At 44.2% G+C, this 13,243-nt stretch overlaps 1 protein-coding gene across 4 annotated transcripts in view; it reads left to right on the top strand.

The window, feature by feature from the left end:
* The window catches only part of LOC143936209 (ABC-type organic anion transporter ABCA8-like), a 125,827-nt gene that overhangs the window by 72,463 nt on the left and 40,121 nt on the right, over positions 1-13,243 (top strand). For all 4 annotated transcript variants that reach the window (XM_077460619.1, XM_077460617.1, XM_077460620.1 and 1 more), the window contains 4 exons: positions 2,413-2,579; positions 5,855-5,985; positions 9,206-9,343; positions 9,935-10,045. In XM_077460619.1, the coding sequence (XP_077316745.1) occupies positions 2,413-2,579; positions 5,855-5,985; positions 9,206-9,343; positions 9,935-10,045 (547 nt within the window). The remainder of the gene's footprint in view (positions 1-2,412; positions 2,580-5,854; positions 5,986-9,205; positions 9,344-9,934; positions 10,046-13,243) is intronic.

The raw sequence follows: 13,243 nt of genomic DNA, 5'->3' as shown, positions 1-13,243 counted from the left end.
ATGGTATGTATCCTATTAGTAACAGTTGATGTAAATTCAGTTGTTTGAGATTTCCCAGATATATTATGTCTACAAACGACACATTTCTTACATGGAAAGAATCCCGTCATGTTGTGAAAAAATGACGGGCGGCTAGGTGGATCCAAGACATTAGGGGCAATATGTCTCTGTAGGGATGGAACTCCTCTAAAGAGCACCTTAGCTTGTTCAGGTAATTTAGACGATAGAACTGGATCATTTTTTAATATTCCCCAATGTTTGTTTATAATGGTTTTAATCTGCTTATGTTGTAATGAGAAAGATGTCAACATGGACCACTTATAGGTATCATCATGTTCACGTTGTGGTCTTTCTGCAACAAGATTATCCCTATTGGTGTCGATAGATTTCTGAAGCTCCCCATCTAATAATTTAGCATCATATCCTTTATCCAGGAATTTTTGTTTAAGGATTCCTGCTTGTATTTTAAATGTATTTAGATCAGTACAATTCCTCCGTAAACGTAGAAATTGACTGCGTGGAACTGAATTCAAGCAGGAGCTGTGGTGACAACTATCCAAAGGGATAAAGCTGTTGCGATCCGTTACTTTAAAAAAAGTTTTAAACATAAACTGATTGTTTATTATCTCTATTTCTAAGTCTAGGAAATTAACCCTAGATGTGCTCATCTCGAATGACAGTGAGATACCTCTGTCATTATCGTTCAGGGTTTTAAAGAATTCCTCTAAGGAGTCTGGTGTACCACTCCATAGGAGGAGAATGTCGTCTATGTACCTCGCCCACATAACCAAAGAGGGGTTATGCAAGGCATAGACGACATCCTCCTCCCATTTAGCCATAAATAGATTCACAAGGCTAGGGGCAAATTTAGCCCCCATTGCCACGCCTCTTTGTTGTAAATAATAATTACCATCAAACCCAAAAAAATTATGTTCTGTAGCAAATTCAAGAAGTTCAATTAAATAGTCACGTTGGAAAGGTGCCAAAGAGTCTTCTAGATTTAAAAAATGTCGAACGGCCTCTATGCCTTTCCCATGTGGTATACAGGTGTAGAGGGAAGCCACATCTGCTGTGGCAATAATATATTGCTCATGGAGCGTTATATTTTCAAGTCTTCTAATAGTAGCACCGGTATCTTTAAGATATGAGGGAGTTTTTTTCACAAGGGGCTGTAGATAAAAATCTATGTAGCGGCCTATACGTGAAGTGATGGAGTCTATGCCGCTAATTATTGGTCTACCTGGAGGATTAACAGCATCCTTGTGAATTTTTGGGAGATAGTACATTATAGGGATCTTAGGGGCCACGGGAACCAAAAATGATTTTTCCTTGTTGTTCAAAATCTTCAAATCGTGCCCCTTTTTGACAAGGTCACTAAGTTGTCTCTTATATATGTTAGTAGGGTTATTAGAAAGCGGTTTATAGGTGCCGGGTTCTCCTAATATCTTTTGCATTTCGGCCTTATATTGTTCTTTGTTTAAAATGACGATCCCTCCACCTTTGTCGGCTGGTCGTATAACGACATCTTTTTGTTCACAAAGGGAACTAAAACCCGTCATAGGAAAAAAGGATCTATTCGCACGTTTGACTGGAAGTTTCTCTAAATCTTTTAGTACCAAGTTCTTAAAGATTTTTACAGCCGGAGCTGTAGCTACCGGGGGTATAAACAAAGATGGATTAGCTAACCCTGAGTGTACCGTACCAGATGTAGCCGCCACATAATCTGTTCTAAAGGGGTTTGTAGTTAAATATCTTTGAATATTAATTTTTCTAATAAATTTATGTACGTCTATAAATGTGTTGAACTTATTCAATTGTTTGGGGGGTGCATATTTAAGCCCCTTATCTAATACTGCTAATTCAGCCTGAGAGAAGGTCTTATTGCTCAGATTAAAAATGCCTTGTCCTACTAGACCCGCCTTCTTTTTCCTCCTTTGTAATCGTTCTCCCCCTCTGCCACAAGCAGACAGGAATAGTCAGGGACACGCCAAAAGGTCAGAATCACATGCAAACAGGGATAGTCAAAGACACGCCAAAGTCGGTAACGGAACAACAGAAGAGCACACGGCAGGTAACAGGAAGCTAACACACAAAGGAATACACAATGGTTGATCAGTGGGGTTGGCCTGAAGTGCACAGGTTAATATAGAGTTCTCTGATAGGAGCTAGGGTGGAGTCATGCCAGAGGATTGATTACAAAAGCAGTCAGGTGAGGGTCGGCTGGTCTCTAGAGATGAACACATGGAAACAGGTAAGCAGACCAACTCTATTGCATAACCATGACACATTGGTGTTGAAGCAGCAGCTTACTGCCAACCACACCTGTCAGATGCAATATAGGAATGGGACTAGGAGACTGTGTGTAGTTGTCCTTAATCTAATATGCATGTAACACGCCATCTTGAATTTCAGACTTCTTCTGCTGGTATTGTTCATCCTTCCCGTGATTACCACCACCATACTCGTGAACAGTTTGTACTCCAAACACACCTGGGAGCTGACGCCACAGCTTTACTTCCGAAGACCCGGAGATCGGGCCCACAGATATTACTCCAATCTTCTGCTCGTCAACACGACCGGTACAAAACCAAAAGGGGGGCGTCATTTCCAGTTATCAGCACTCTAATCTTAAATAGTTAATTTGGCAAATCAAAAACATTCTCAGTCTTAAAGCAGAACTGAAGCAGCAGTTCCGAGAACATTCACTATAATGTCCAGGAATGTTCCACCTTATGGTGACTTAGACTGGCCTCCTCCGGCTATGCATGGTCCATGCTCCACCTCGTCACTGCAGTTTCCTTCTAGGCATCTTCTGGCCTGGCATCTTCTTTCTTCCACCATTAGTGGGTGTTGCAGTTACATCTTCCTGTCACCCAGCTCCATTCGTTTATAGATGCCGGGAATGTGCACTGCACTGTTCATGCACTACACAAAAAGTACTAATAGACAGGCGAATAATTTTTTGGGGCAGACGAAACATATAGGGGTTGGTTTACTAAAACTGGAGAGTGCAGAATCTGGTGCAGTTCTGCATGGTAGCCAATCAGCTTCTAACTTCAGCTTGTTCAGTTAAAGTGGTTGTAAACCGTTACAGACCACTTTTACCTACAGGTAAGCCTAGATTAAGGCTTAACTGTAGAAGCAAGAAATATCTCCTAAGCCTACACGATCATGCCGTTAGTGGCGGCTCCTGAGCGCATACGCGGGAGTGATGTCATTGCGGCTCCAGCCAATCACAGCGCCGGAGCCACGATACCCAGAAAGGAAGATGGACGCTTCGTGGAAGAGGGGACAGCGGTGACATCGCCGGCTCCTGTGTTAGGTAAGGGACACATAATGGGCTACTATGCATAGTAGCCCATTATGCTTTACCTTTGCAGGGAAACAAAGAGGAAGTAAAACCCATCAGGGTTTACTTCCTCTTTAAGCTTTGACATAAAAAAAAAACTGTAAGCTGATTGGTTTCTATGCAAAGCTGCACCAGATTTTGCACTCTCCCATTTTAGTAAATCAACTCCATAAAGTCTCTACTCCTTGGAGTCCATTTATAAAAAGATCACTGTGGAAATGCCTCAAGCATTCTCACAACTGTCAAAGTTATTATTGTCAGCTCCATTTAGTGGCCGTATTGTAGAATTTTCCTGAAATATCCCAATGAAGGAAATACTGCATTATGGCCAGTATTGAATATGTAAAGTATTCATAACCCTTGACATTCCCCACATTTTGTTACAACCAAAAACATAAATGTATTTTATTGGGATTTTATGTGATAGACCATCACAAAGTGTCACATAATTGTGAAGTGGAAGGAAAATGATAAATGATACAAATAAATATGTGAAAAGTGTGGGGGAGGGGCAGTTGTATGGCGCCCCCCGGAGTCAATACTTTGTAGAACCCCTTTTCTCTAAAAGTCTTTTTGGGGGTGTCTCTACCAGCTTTGCACATCTAGAGAGGACATTTCTGCCCATTCTTCTTCTTTGTAAAATATCTCAAGCTCTGTCAGATTGGATGGAGAGCGTCTGTGATCAGCAATTTTCAAGTCTTGCCACAGATTCTCAATGGGATTTAGGTCTGGACTGTGACTGGGCCATTCTAACACATGTTGATGTAAACCATTCCATTGTAGCTCTGGCTGGATGTTTCGGGTCGTTGTGCTGTTGGAAGGTGAACCTCCGCCCCGGTCTCAAGTCTTTTGCAGACTCTAATGCCGCGTACCCACGACTGGCAGGCTTGGTCCAGCGGACCGGAATCCGTCTGACAATTTGATCGCGTGTGGGCTCCAGCTGACTTTTTTTTCCCCAAAAGTCAGAGGGACCTAGAAATAGAACATGTTTCAAATCTATCTGATGGACTCAAGTCCGACGGACTAAAAATTGTGAAAACCGTTAGTCTGTGTGCTGGTCCAATGGACCAAATATGACGCAAGGGCAGCTATTGGCTATTGAACTTCCTTGTTTAGTTCCGTTTACATCTTCACATTCAAAATGAACAGACTTTCGAACGGACTTAGTCCGGTCATGTGTCGCCAAGTCTGTTCGTTCAGAAAGTCCATCGGACCTCCGCCGAAAGTCCTTCGGGAAGACCGTCGATCTAGTCCATTGAAAAGTCCAGTCGTGTGTACGCTGCATAACAGATGCTGCCGCCGCTATGTCTCACGGTGGGGATGGTGTGTTCGGGGGATGGGCGGTGTTAGTTTTTCCCACACATAGCGTTTTGCTTTTAGGATAAAAAGTTGAATTTTGGTCTCCTCTGACCAGATCACCTTCTTCCACATGTTTGCTGCCCCCTCCCCCACATGGCTTCTCACAAACTACAAACAGGACTTCTTATGACTTTCTTTCTCCAATGTCTTTCTTCTTGTCACTCTTCCATAAAGGGCAGATTTGTGGAGAGACGACTAATAGTTGTCCTGTGGACAGATTCTCCCCCCTGAGCTGTGGATCTCTGCAGCTCCTCCAGAGTTACCATGGACCTCTTGGCTCTTCTCTGATGAATGCTCTCCTTGCCCGGCCTGGTCAGTTTAGGTGGACGGCCACATCTTGGTAGGTTTGCAGTTGTGCCCATACTCTTTCCATTTTCGGATGATGGATTGAACAGAGCTCCGTGAGATGATCAAAGCTTGGGAGATTTTTTTTATAACCTGACCCTGCTTTATACTTCTCTACAACTTCATCCCTGACCTGTCTGGTGCTGGTGTAATCCCTGACCCTTCAAAATGCTGTTTGTTCACTAAGATTCTCTAAATAAAACTTCTGAGGACTTCACAGAACAGCTGTATTTATAATAAGATTAAATTACACACAGGTGGACTCTATTTACTAAATAGGTGACTTTTGAAGGCAATTGGATCCACTAGATTTTAGTTAGGGGTATCCGAGTAAAGAGGGGTTGAATAAAAATGCATGCCACACTTATCAGATTATTATTATTATTATTTTTTTTAAAACAATTTATAATTTTCCTTCCACTTCACAATGATGTGACACGTTGTGTTGATCTATCACATAAAATCCCCAAAAATATATTTACGTTTTTGGTTGTAACATGACAAAATGTGGAAAATCTCAAGGGGTATGAATACTTTTTCAAGTCACTGTATATTACTCCCATTATGGCAATTTGTGACAGATGTGTGAATACTTGAGTCATCCTCACAGCAAAAAAAAATAATAATAAATTGATCTATAGGCAAAAGAAAATGTTACCAAAAAGTTAAACAAATTTCCATCTGTAGGAGTCATCCCTACAACCGCCATGTTTTTACTATTAACCCGTACATGTCACTAAGCTTTCTTTTAACTAAACCATAACCTTCCATAATGGTGACTTCCAGTATTTCTCCACATAGGTCTCCCCATTGAGAATCTCGTTCATGGTGTCATGGCTCAAGATATAGCAGTGGATGTTGTGGATGGTCCGTATGATGAAAACACTACGGCCTACAACGGCGCTATAGAGATCACACGAGGCAACAACACGGTAATAAAACTTTCTTACAAAGTAACATTTCTCCACCACTAGGGATGCTGAAAATAACCCAACAGGACACGTCCCCCTTCCATATTCCTGATCTATACAGCACGGGCACATCACTGTGTAGACAATACTGATAACATTATCACTAGTCTCTAAATCAAGAAAATCATGCTATTCGTACTTATACAACATACGGCCATAGTATGTGTACCCCTGACCATCACGACTATGTGAGATTGTTGGACATCCCGTTCCAAAACCATGACCATTAATATGCAGTTTTTAATTGAGTTGCCCCCTTTTGTGGCTATAACATCCTCCACTCTCTTGAGAAGAATTTCCACATGGACGAGAGGATCTGGTTCCAATTCATCCCAAAGGTGTTCAGTGGGGTTGAGGTCAGGGTTCCTTTCAAGTTCCTCCACACCATACTGGCCAAGCCATGTTGGGTTATCCCACTTTTGTGTCTATAACAGCCTTAACACTCCAGGGAAGGATTTCTGCAAAATTATGTGTCTGGGGGAATCTGTGAGGTCAGGTGCTGATGTTGGAGGAGAAGACCTGGCTCATAATCTGTCATCCTACCAAATTGAACAAGGTGCTATAAATCACAGGTCAAAAAGAGGCCTACCAAAACCCCATCCTAATGGACAAAACAATATGAAGCAGAATATACTCCCCTAGGGAGAGGACTTTAACATGGGTAGGTGGCCATATAGAGTAAACAACATTTTATATATACTAATACTAATAATAATAATAATACGTAATTTAATAATACGTAATTTAATGATAATAATTAAAATTGACAATATAAGATACTATACACATTACATGTATTTACAAACATGAAATAATGAATATACAAAGTACATATCCTGTTACACTGTAAATTTTCTCAATCCAGTGTGGCAGAACCTTACAGTGGATAGAGGGCAAGAAACCCAACGCGTTTCGAGATCATAAATGCACTCTCTTCATCAGGGGTATAAATATATTGCATTGAACAGAAAACAGGAAATCTAAAAACAAAATGCAGAATTAAGTATCTATGTCAATAAAAAGTCGATAACTAGATAATAATAAATGGAAAATGAGAAATTGCAAAAAAGAAAAAGGGAGAGGAAAGACAAAAAAAAAAGGGGGGGGGGGAGGGAGAAAGAGAGAGAGCATAACTCACCACTATAATGACTGGAGCAATGCGCCGGACAATATAGGGCAGTGATGGCGAACCTTGGCACCCCAGATGTTTTGGAACTACATTTCCCATGATGCTCCAGTACACTGTAGAGTGCATGAGTATCATGGGAAATGTAGTTCCAAAACATCTGGGCTGCCAAGGTTCGCCATCACTGATATAGGGGATATGAGATGGTAAGCAAAAAAGCTCTCTATCCAACTACTGAGGATTAGATGATGCACCAATAGGATCATCAACCGTCTACCAAAGGTGTAGGGTTGAGGTCAGGGCTCTGCATACAGCATTCAAGTTCCTCCACATCAAACTGGTCAAACCATGTCGAGTTATCCCTTCTTTTTGTCTATAACAGCCCCCACTCTTCTCGGAAGGCTTTCCACAAGGAGGTACTGATAATAGGTGAGAAGATCTGGTCCAACCAGCTCTGTATCAAGCTGGCTTTGTACACTGTATACAGCATTCATGTTCCTCCAAACCATGTCGCGTTATCCCTTCTTTGTGTCTATAACAGCTCCCACTCTTCTCAGAAGGCTTTCCACAAGATTTTAGAATTTTCTGTGGATATTTGGGCCCATTCGTGGATGGATTAATAAATGAGAAGATCTGGTCCAACCAGCTCTGTATCAAGCTAGCTTTGTACACAGAAGACCTGGCTTGCAATTAGCATTTCAATTCATCGTAAAGGCGTTCGCTGGGGTTGAGGTCAAGGCTCAATATAGGTCCTCAAGTTCTCCACACCATACTGGTCCAACCAGCTCTGTATCAAGCTGGCTTTGTACACAGAAGACCTGGCTTGCAATCAGTATTTCAATTAATCGCAAAGGCGTTCACTAGGGTTGAGGTCAAGGCTCTATGTAGGCCGTCAAGTTTCGACACACCATCCTGGTCAAACCATATCTTTATGGAGCTGGCTTTGTACACAGAAGACCTGGCTTGCAATTAGCATTTCAATTCATTGCTAAGGCGTTCACTGGGGTTGAGGTCAAGGCTCAATGTAGGCCGTCATGGTTCTCCACATCATACGGGTCAAACCATATCTTTATGGAGCTGGCTTTGTACACAGAAGACCTGGCTTGCAATTAGCATTTCAATTCATCGTAAAGGCATTCGCTGGGGTTGAGGTCAAGGCTCAATATAGGTCCTCAAGTTCGTCACACCATACTGGTCCAACCAGCTCTGTATCAAGCTGGCTTTGTATACAGAAGACCTGGCTTGCAATCAGCATTTCAATTCATTGCAAAGGTGTTAACTAGAGTTGAGGTCAAAGCTCAATATAGGCCCTCAAGTTTGCCACACCATACTGGTCCAACCAGCTCTGTATCAAGCTGGCTTTATACACAGAAGACCTGGCTTGCAATCAGTATTTCAATTCATTGCTAAGACGTTCACTGGGTTTGAGGTCAAGGCTCAATGTAGGCCGTCAAGGTTCGACACACCATCCTCTTCAAACCATATCTTTATGGAGCTGGCTTTGTACACAGAAGACCTGGCTTGCAATCAGCATTTCAATTCATCGCAAAGGCGTTCACTAGGGTTGAGGTCATGGCTCAGTGTAGGCCCTCAAGGTTCTCCACATCATACTGGTAAACCATATCTTTATGGAGCTGGCTTTGTACACCTGAGACCTGGCTTGTATTCATTGCTCCAGGGGGGGCACAGTTATGCTGGATTAGAAAAAGGTCTTCACCAAACTGTTACCACGACTTCGGAAGAGCACAATTGTCTACACTATCTGTGTATGAAGACAGAAAAAGATAACCTTATATGGGTTGCAATGCTTCCCTACTCGATCCAAAACTACCAAAAAATGCTTTGCTATACATACAACCTAAATCCAATCACATTGTATGAAATCATGAAATAAATGTATGTGGCCTTGACACTTAGAACTCCCAGACTGAAGTTCCAGTGTTGGAAAACCTTCAGTTGATGCCTAGGGCATGCACATGTGCACAAGTCCAAAAGACAATTCTGTTGAACATATTTCTTTTGTATGATGTCACTTTCCTGCTTTTATTTTTTTAGGGTTACGGGTACAAAATAATCGGAAACCCCCGAGCACACAATATCCTCCCGGTATTGGTTAATATTATCAGTAACGCCTTTATGAGGATCTATAACTCCACGGAGAGGATCAGGGTGTGGAATGACCCCATCATGCCTGTGAGTACCCGTCTGCCCGTTCCTGGTTTACTTCTCTGTCAGGTCATGAGGTTATTTTAATGCACGGCAATGCACCATCACCACCTGCACCAGTTTCTATTGCAGAGGAACTGGCCCTGCATCTGCTCTATTGTTATCAGAGGGAATGTGTCAGTTTTCACAATAGAAAACTGCCGCATATTTGTGCCAGGTCAGGACTGCCATGCAGGATGTGAGTAGCAGACAGCTCACCTCCCGCTCTCTCCTAATGCAGTCATTACACTATATGAGATTGCTGCCCTTCTCCTCCCTCCTGCACTCAACTGAGCAGACAGGTTGGGGGTGAGGGAAGGAATTTGGGCCAGGCAGAGGGATCCGGAGTACACAGCTCCATCTGAACTGCGCTCTGTGCTGTATCTGTCACAGACACTGCATACTTCACACAGCAGGTCAGTCCTACGTAATAAAGGTGTTTGTACCTAACCCTAAGGGCTGGACCACACAATGAGAACTACTGGAGAGGAACATTGTCCTCAAAAATATTTTTTGGTTTGCTTTCTAATTTTAAAAAAATGAATTTGTTGTTGTAACAATTTTTCTTTCTGTCACCAGGACTACAAGAATCATGGGTCATATGTGATTTTCTACATGGGATTGGTGTGTATGATCTATGCGTCTGGACTTGCCCCCCACTTTGCAATGACCAGCATGCAGGATACGAAGGTTAGTATAGGCCAGGGGTCTGCAAACTTTCTAAGCAAAGGGCCAGTTTACTTTCCTTCAGGTTTTAGAGGGGCCAGACTGTGGCCATCGGGGGTAGAAAATGTCCCAGCAGCAGTTGCAGTAAACAATTCCCCATCTTTGGTGTCAGTGAGAAGAATTGCACCCCAAAGTTGGTGTCTTTGGTAGGAATTATGCCCCATCCTTGGTCTCGTTATTGGTGTTATTGGGAGAAACTGTACCCCATCATTGGTGACATTGAGCCCCATTGTTGGTGTCATTGGGAGGAATTAACCCATCATTGGTGGCATTGGGCCTCATTGTTTGTGTCATTGGGAGGAAATTTATCCCATCGTTGGTGTCATTGGTAGGAATTGTGCCTCATGATCGGTGTTATTGGGAGGAACTGTGCCCCTTCATTGGTGACATATGTCCAAGGGCCATATAAAGGCAAGCAAAGGGCCACATCCGGCCCCCAGGCTGCAGTTTTGAGACCACTGGTACAGGCTATGGGACTTAATTACTATCATGTTTTCGGATTTAAATTTAAAGGAGAAGTACGAGCAAATCTCATTTGGCTGTACTTCTCCTGTGGATCACAGGAGTGCTGTTCATTCTGCACTCCTGTGACCCCTTCTCAGCAGACAGAGGGCTGAAGCTCGCTGTCAGCTGACATCTCAGAGCTGGTCCAGGCTTGGGCAAGATCATGACAATGAAGTCGGGATTCGCCCACATGCCTGGACCAGCACCCAGCTCTGCCTTTCAGCAAGCCGTCCCCTCCACAGCCCAGCACTCTAGTGAGCACGAGCGGGGGGACAAAGCAGAAAGACGGTGACTGACAGTCACCAGCTCTCTGCTTAGGGAGCCCTGAGAACCGAGTGATCGTCGATGTTTTTTTAAAGTGGATCTCTACTTTGGAAGCCCCAAAAAGGCAAAGGGAGGGACTAGTCACCAGTAATACCTGTGGGCTTCCAGCAGCTGATCTTTTCTCTAATACAGACTTACCATGCCCTTTTCTGCACTGTCTCTCTTTGTGGAGACAACAATTTTGGTAGAGACAGAGCTTTGCTCCTCGTGTCAGAGCTGACTCCAGATGACTAGTAGTTATCTGATGACAGCACAGATCCAGAGAATGGATGAAGTACAAGCAGGGAGATCTTTGCATTGTAGGTTCTCAGGTGCAGCTTCCTCTCCAGCAAAGAGAACAGTGAGTAGCATTGTAGGGACATCACCAAATCTCACTCCAGATCTTCTGAGGCCATCAGGTGGCGTAGATTTAAGGAGATCCCTCAGGTCAGGGCCGGGAGAAGGGGTGGGCAGAAGGTGGGGGTACCTTCCTTCTGTTGCAAATGATTTATACAAGCAAGTGACTGCTTGGTGTAGGATCCCCTAAGCTTGCACATCATGAGCGGGGGGGGGGGGGTTTGTAATCTTAGCCCTGGGCGCTGGATGCACTTGTCAGGGCACTGCCTCAAAAACAAATTTCTCTCCAGCAATGGAAACAGTGAGCAGCACAGACGTGACCTCACCAAAACTCCTGTGGCCACCAGGTTTGGAAGCAGGGAGATGCTTCCACTTCAGGTCCTTAGGTACAGTAGCTAATCTTATTCCAGATCTGCTGATGTGAGGTCATCAGGTGTGGAAGCAAGGAGATCCTTCCACTGTTGTTTCTTAGGTACAAATTGCTCTGCAGCAAGGAGAACAATGAGCAACACAGTAGTGACATCACCAAATCTCACTCTATAGCTTGAGACCGTCAGGTATGGCAGTTTGCACTGCATGTCCTCAGACACAGCTTCCTCTCCATATAAAAGAAAGAAAGGTGCCCCTATGTGCAATATTAAAAGATTTAATCAAGTGCACAAGGTGTTAAAAGCACTTACAGGATTGTGGATTATTAAAAGAATGTAACATGGAGTCCTCCTCTGGTAAGTGGATCCATCCTCTGTCCGCGAATGAAGAGCCAAGTAACACCAGCAGCTGTCAGATTACTTCCATGTGCGCGGAAACGAGGAGGCAGTGAGGCAGCCTGTGTGCCGGGTTTGTGCTGGAACGCACGAGGCCATTGGCATCAGTAAGGGGTGGTGGGGAGGTCATGCGTTTCGGTGCATGGTCTGACAAAGGAGCCACGCAGTTACTTGGCTCTCCACTTGTAGACAGAGGACGGATCCACTTACCAGAGGAGGACTGCATGTTACAGTAATATTGCACTTAGTGGCGCATTTCTTTCTTTTAAATGTCTTCAGAGTTGCTTCTCCTCACCCAAAGTGCAGCCTGAAGTGCCATCCAACCATCATTTCCCCTGACCAGCCATCCACCTCCACCAGAGCACCCTTACCTCCTTTTCTGTTTACAGCTTCCTCTCCAGCAAGTAGAGACCAGTGGCAGCCAATCCCCCCTGGTGTACATACAGGGGCATTGGACCATGGATTCCAGTGGGGTGGGAGAGTTTCTTTGAAGCACATGACTAGAGCCAGAGGCTCTGATAGGCTTCAAAATGGCTTCAAAATAGGGTGGGCCCATGTGACAATAGTTAATGAATATTCGCTATTTTCACACTGATTCTCCTCCTGGCCAATCAGGAAGGGAGTCTTGAAACTAGTTGCCCGATTGGCTGAAAGGAGAAGCTACGCTGGCCATCAGGAGGAGGAGGGAGTAGATGTGAGAAGAGACACAGGGAAAGCTAGAGGGCTGCCCATTTGTTGCCCAGGGGAAGCTGGAGTGGAGGGAAGAGACCCGCCACTGGAGGAAACACGAGGAGAGGAGATATAGAAGCCGGACGCTCGGAGGGAAATCTGCGGTAAGTGTTGCGGCCGCCAGGTGACACTGACCAACTGACGGGGGACAGAGGAGGGGTGGGGTGTTGCGGGTGACCCAACCGGGGAAAGGGGGTGGCTGGCTGTGCACTTTTTGCTGCCTGCCCCCCAAAAAATACCACTGACCACCACTGGTAGTGACATCACCAAATCTCACTCTACATCTCCTGAGACTATCAAGCTTGGAAACAGAGAGATCCTTGCACTTCACAGCCTCAGGTACAGCTTCCTCTCCAGCAAGGAGAACAATGAGCAGCACAAGAGTGACATCACCAAACCTCACTCCAAATCTCCAAATCTGTTCAGTCTAGCACTAGCAGTCAGAGGTAGCAGTGCCTTAGTTGATCCCCAATTGCAGATATGCAGCTTTGAGCTTACAGAAGAG

Source organism: Lithobates pipiens, unplaced genomic scaffold, assembly GCF_037356315.1.
Source record: "Lithobates pipiens isolate NorthernLeopardFrog02 unplaced genomic scaffold, aLitPip1_a1.2 Scaffold_28, whole genome shotgun sequence".
NCBI lineage: Eukaryota > Metazoa > Chordata > Amphibia > Anura > Ranidae > Lithobates > Lithobates pipiens.
This window is presented reverse-complemented; position numbering and strand designations above follow the sequence as displayed.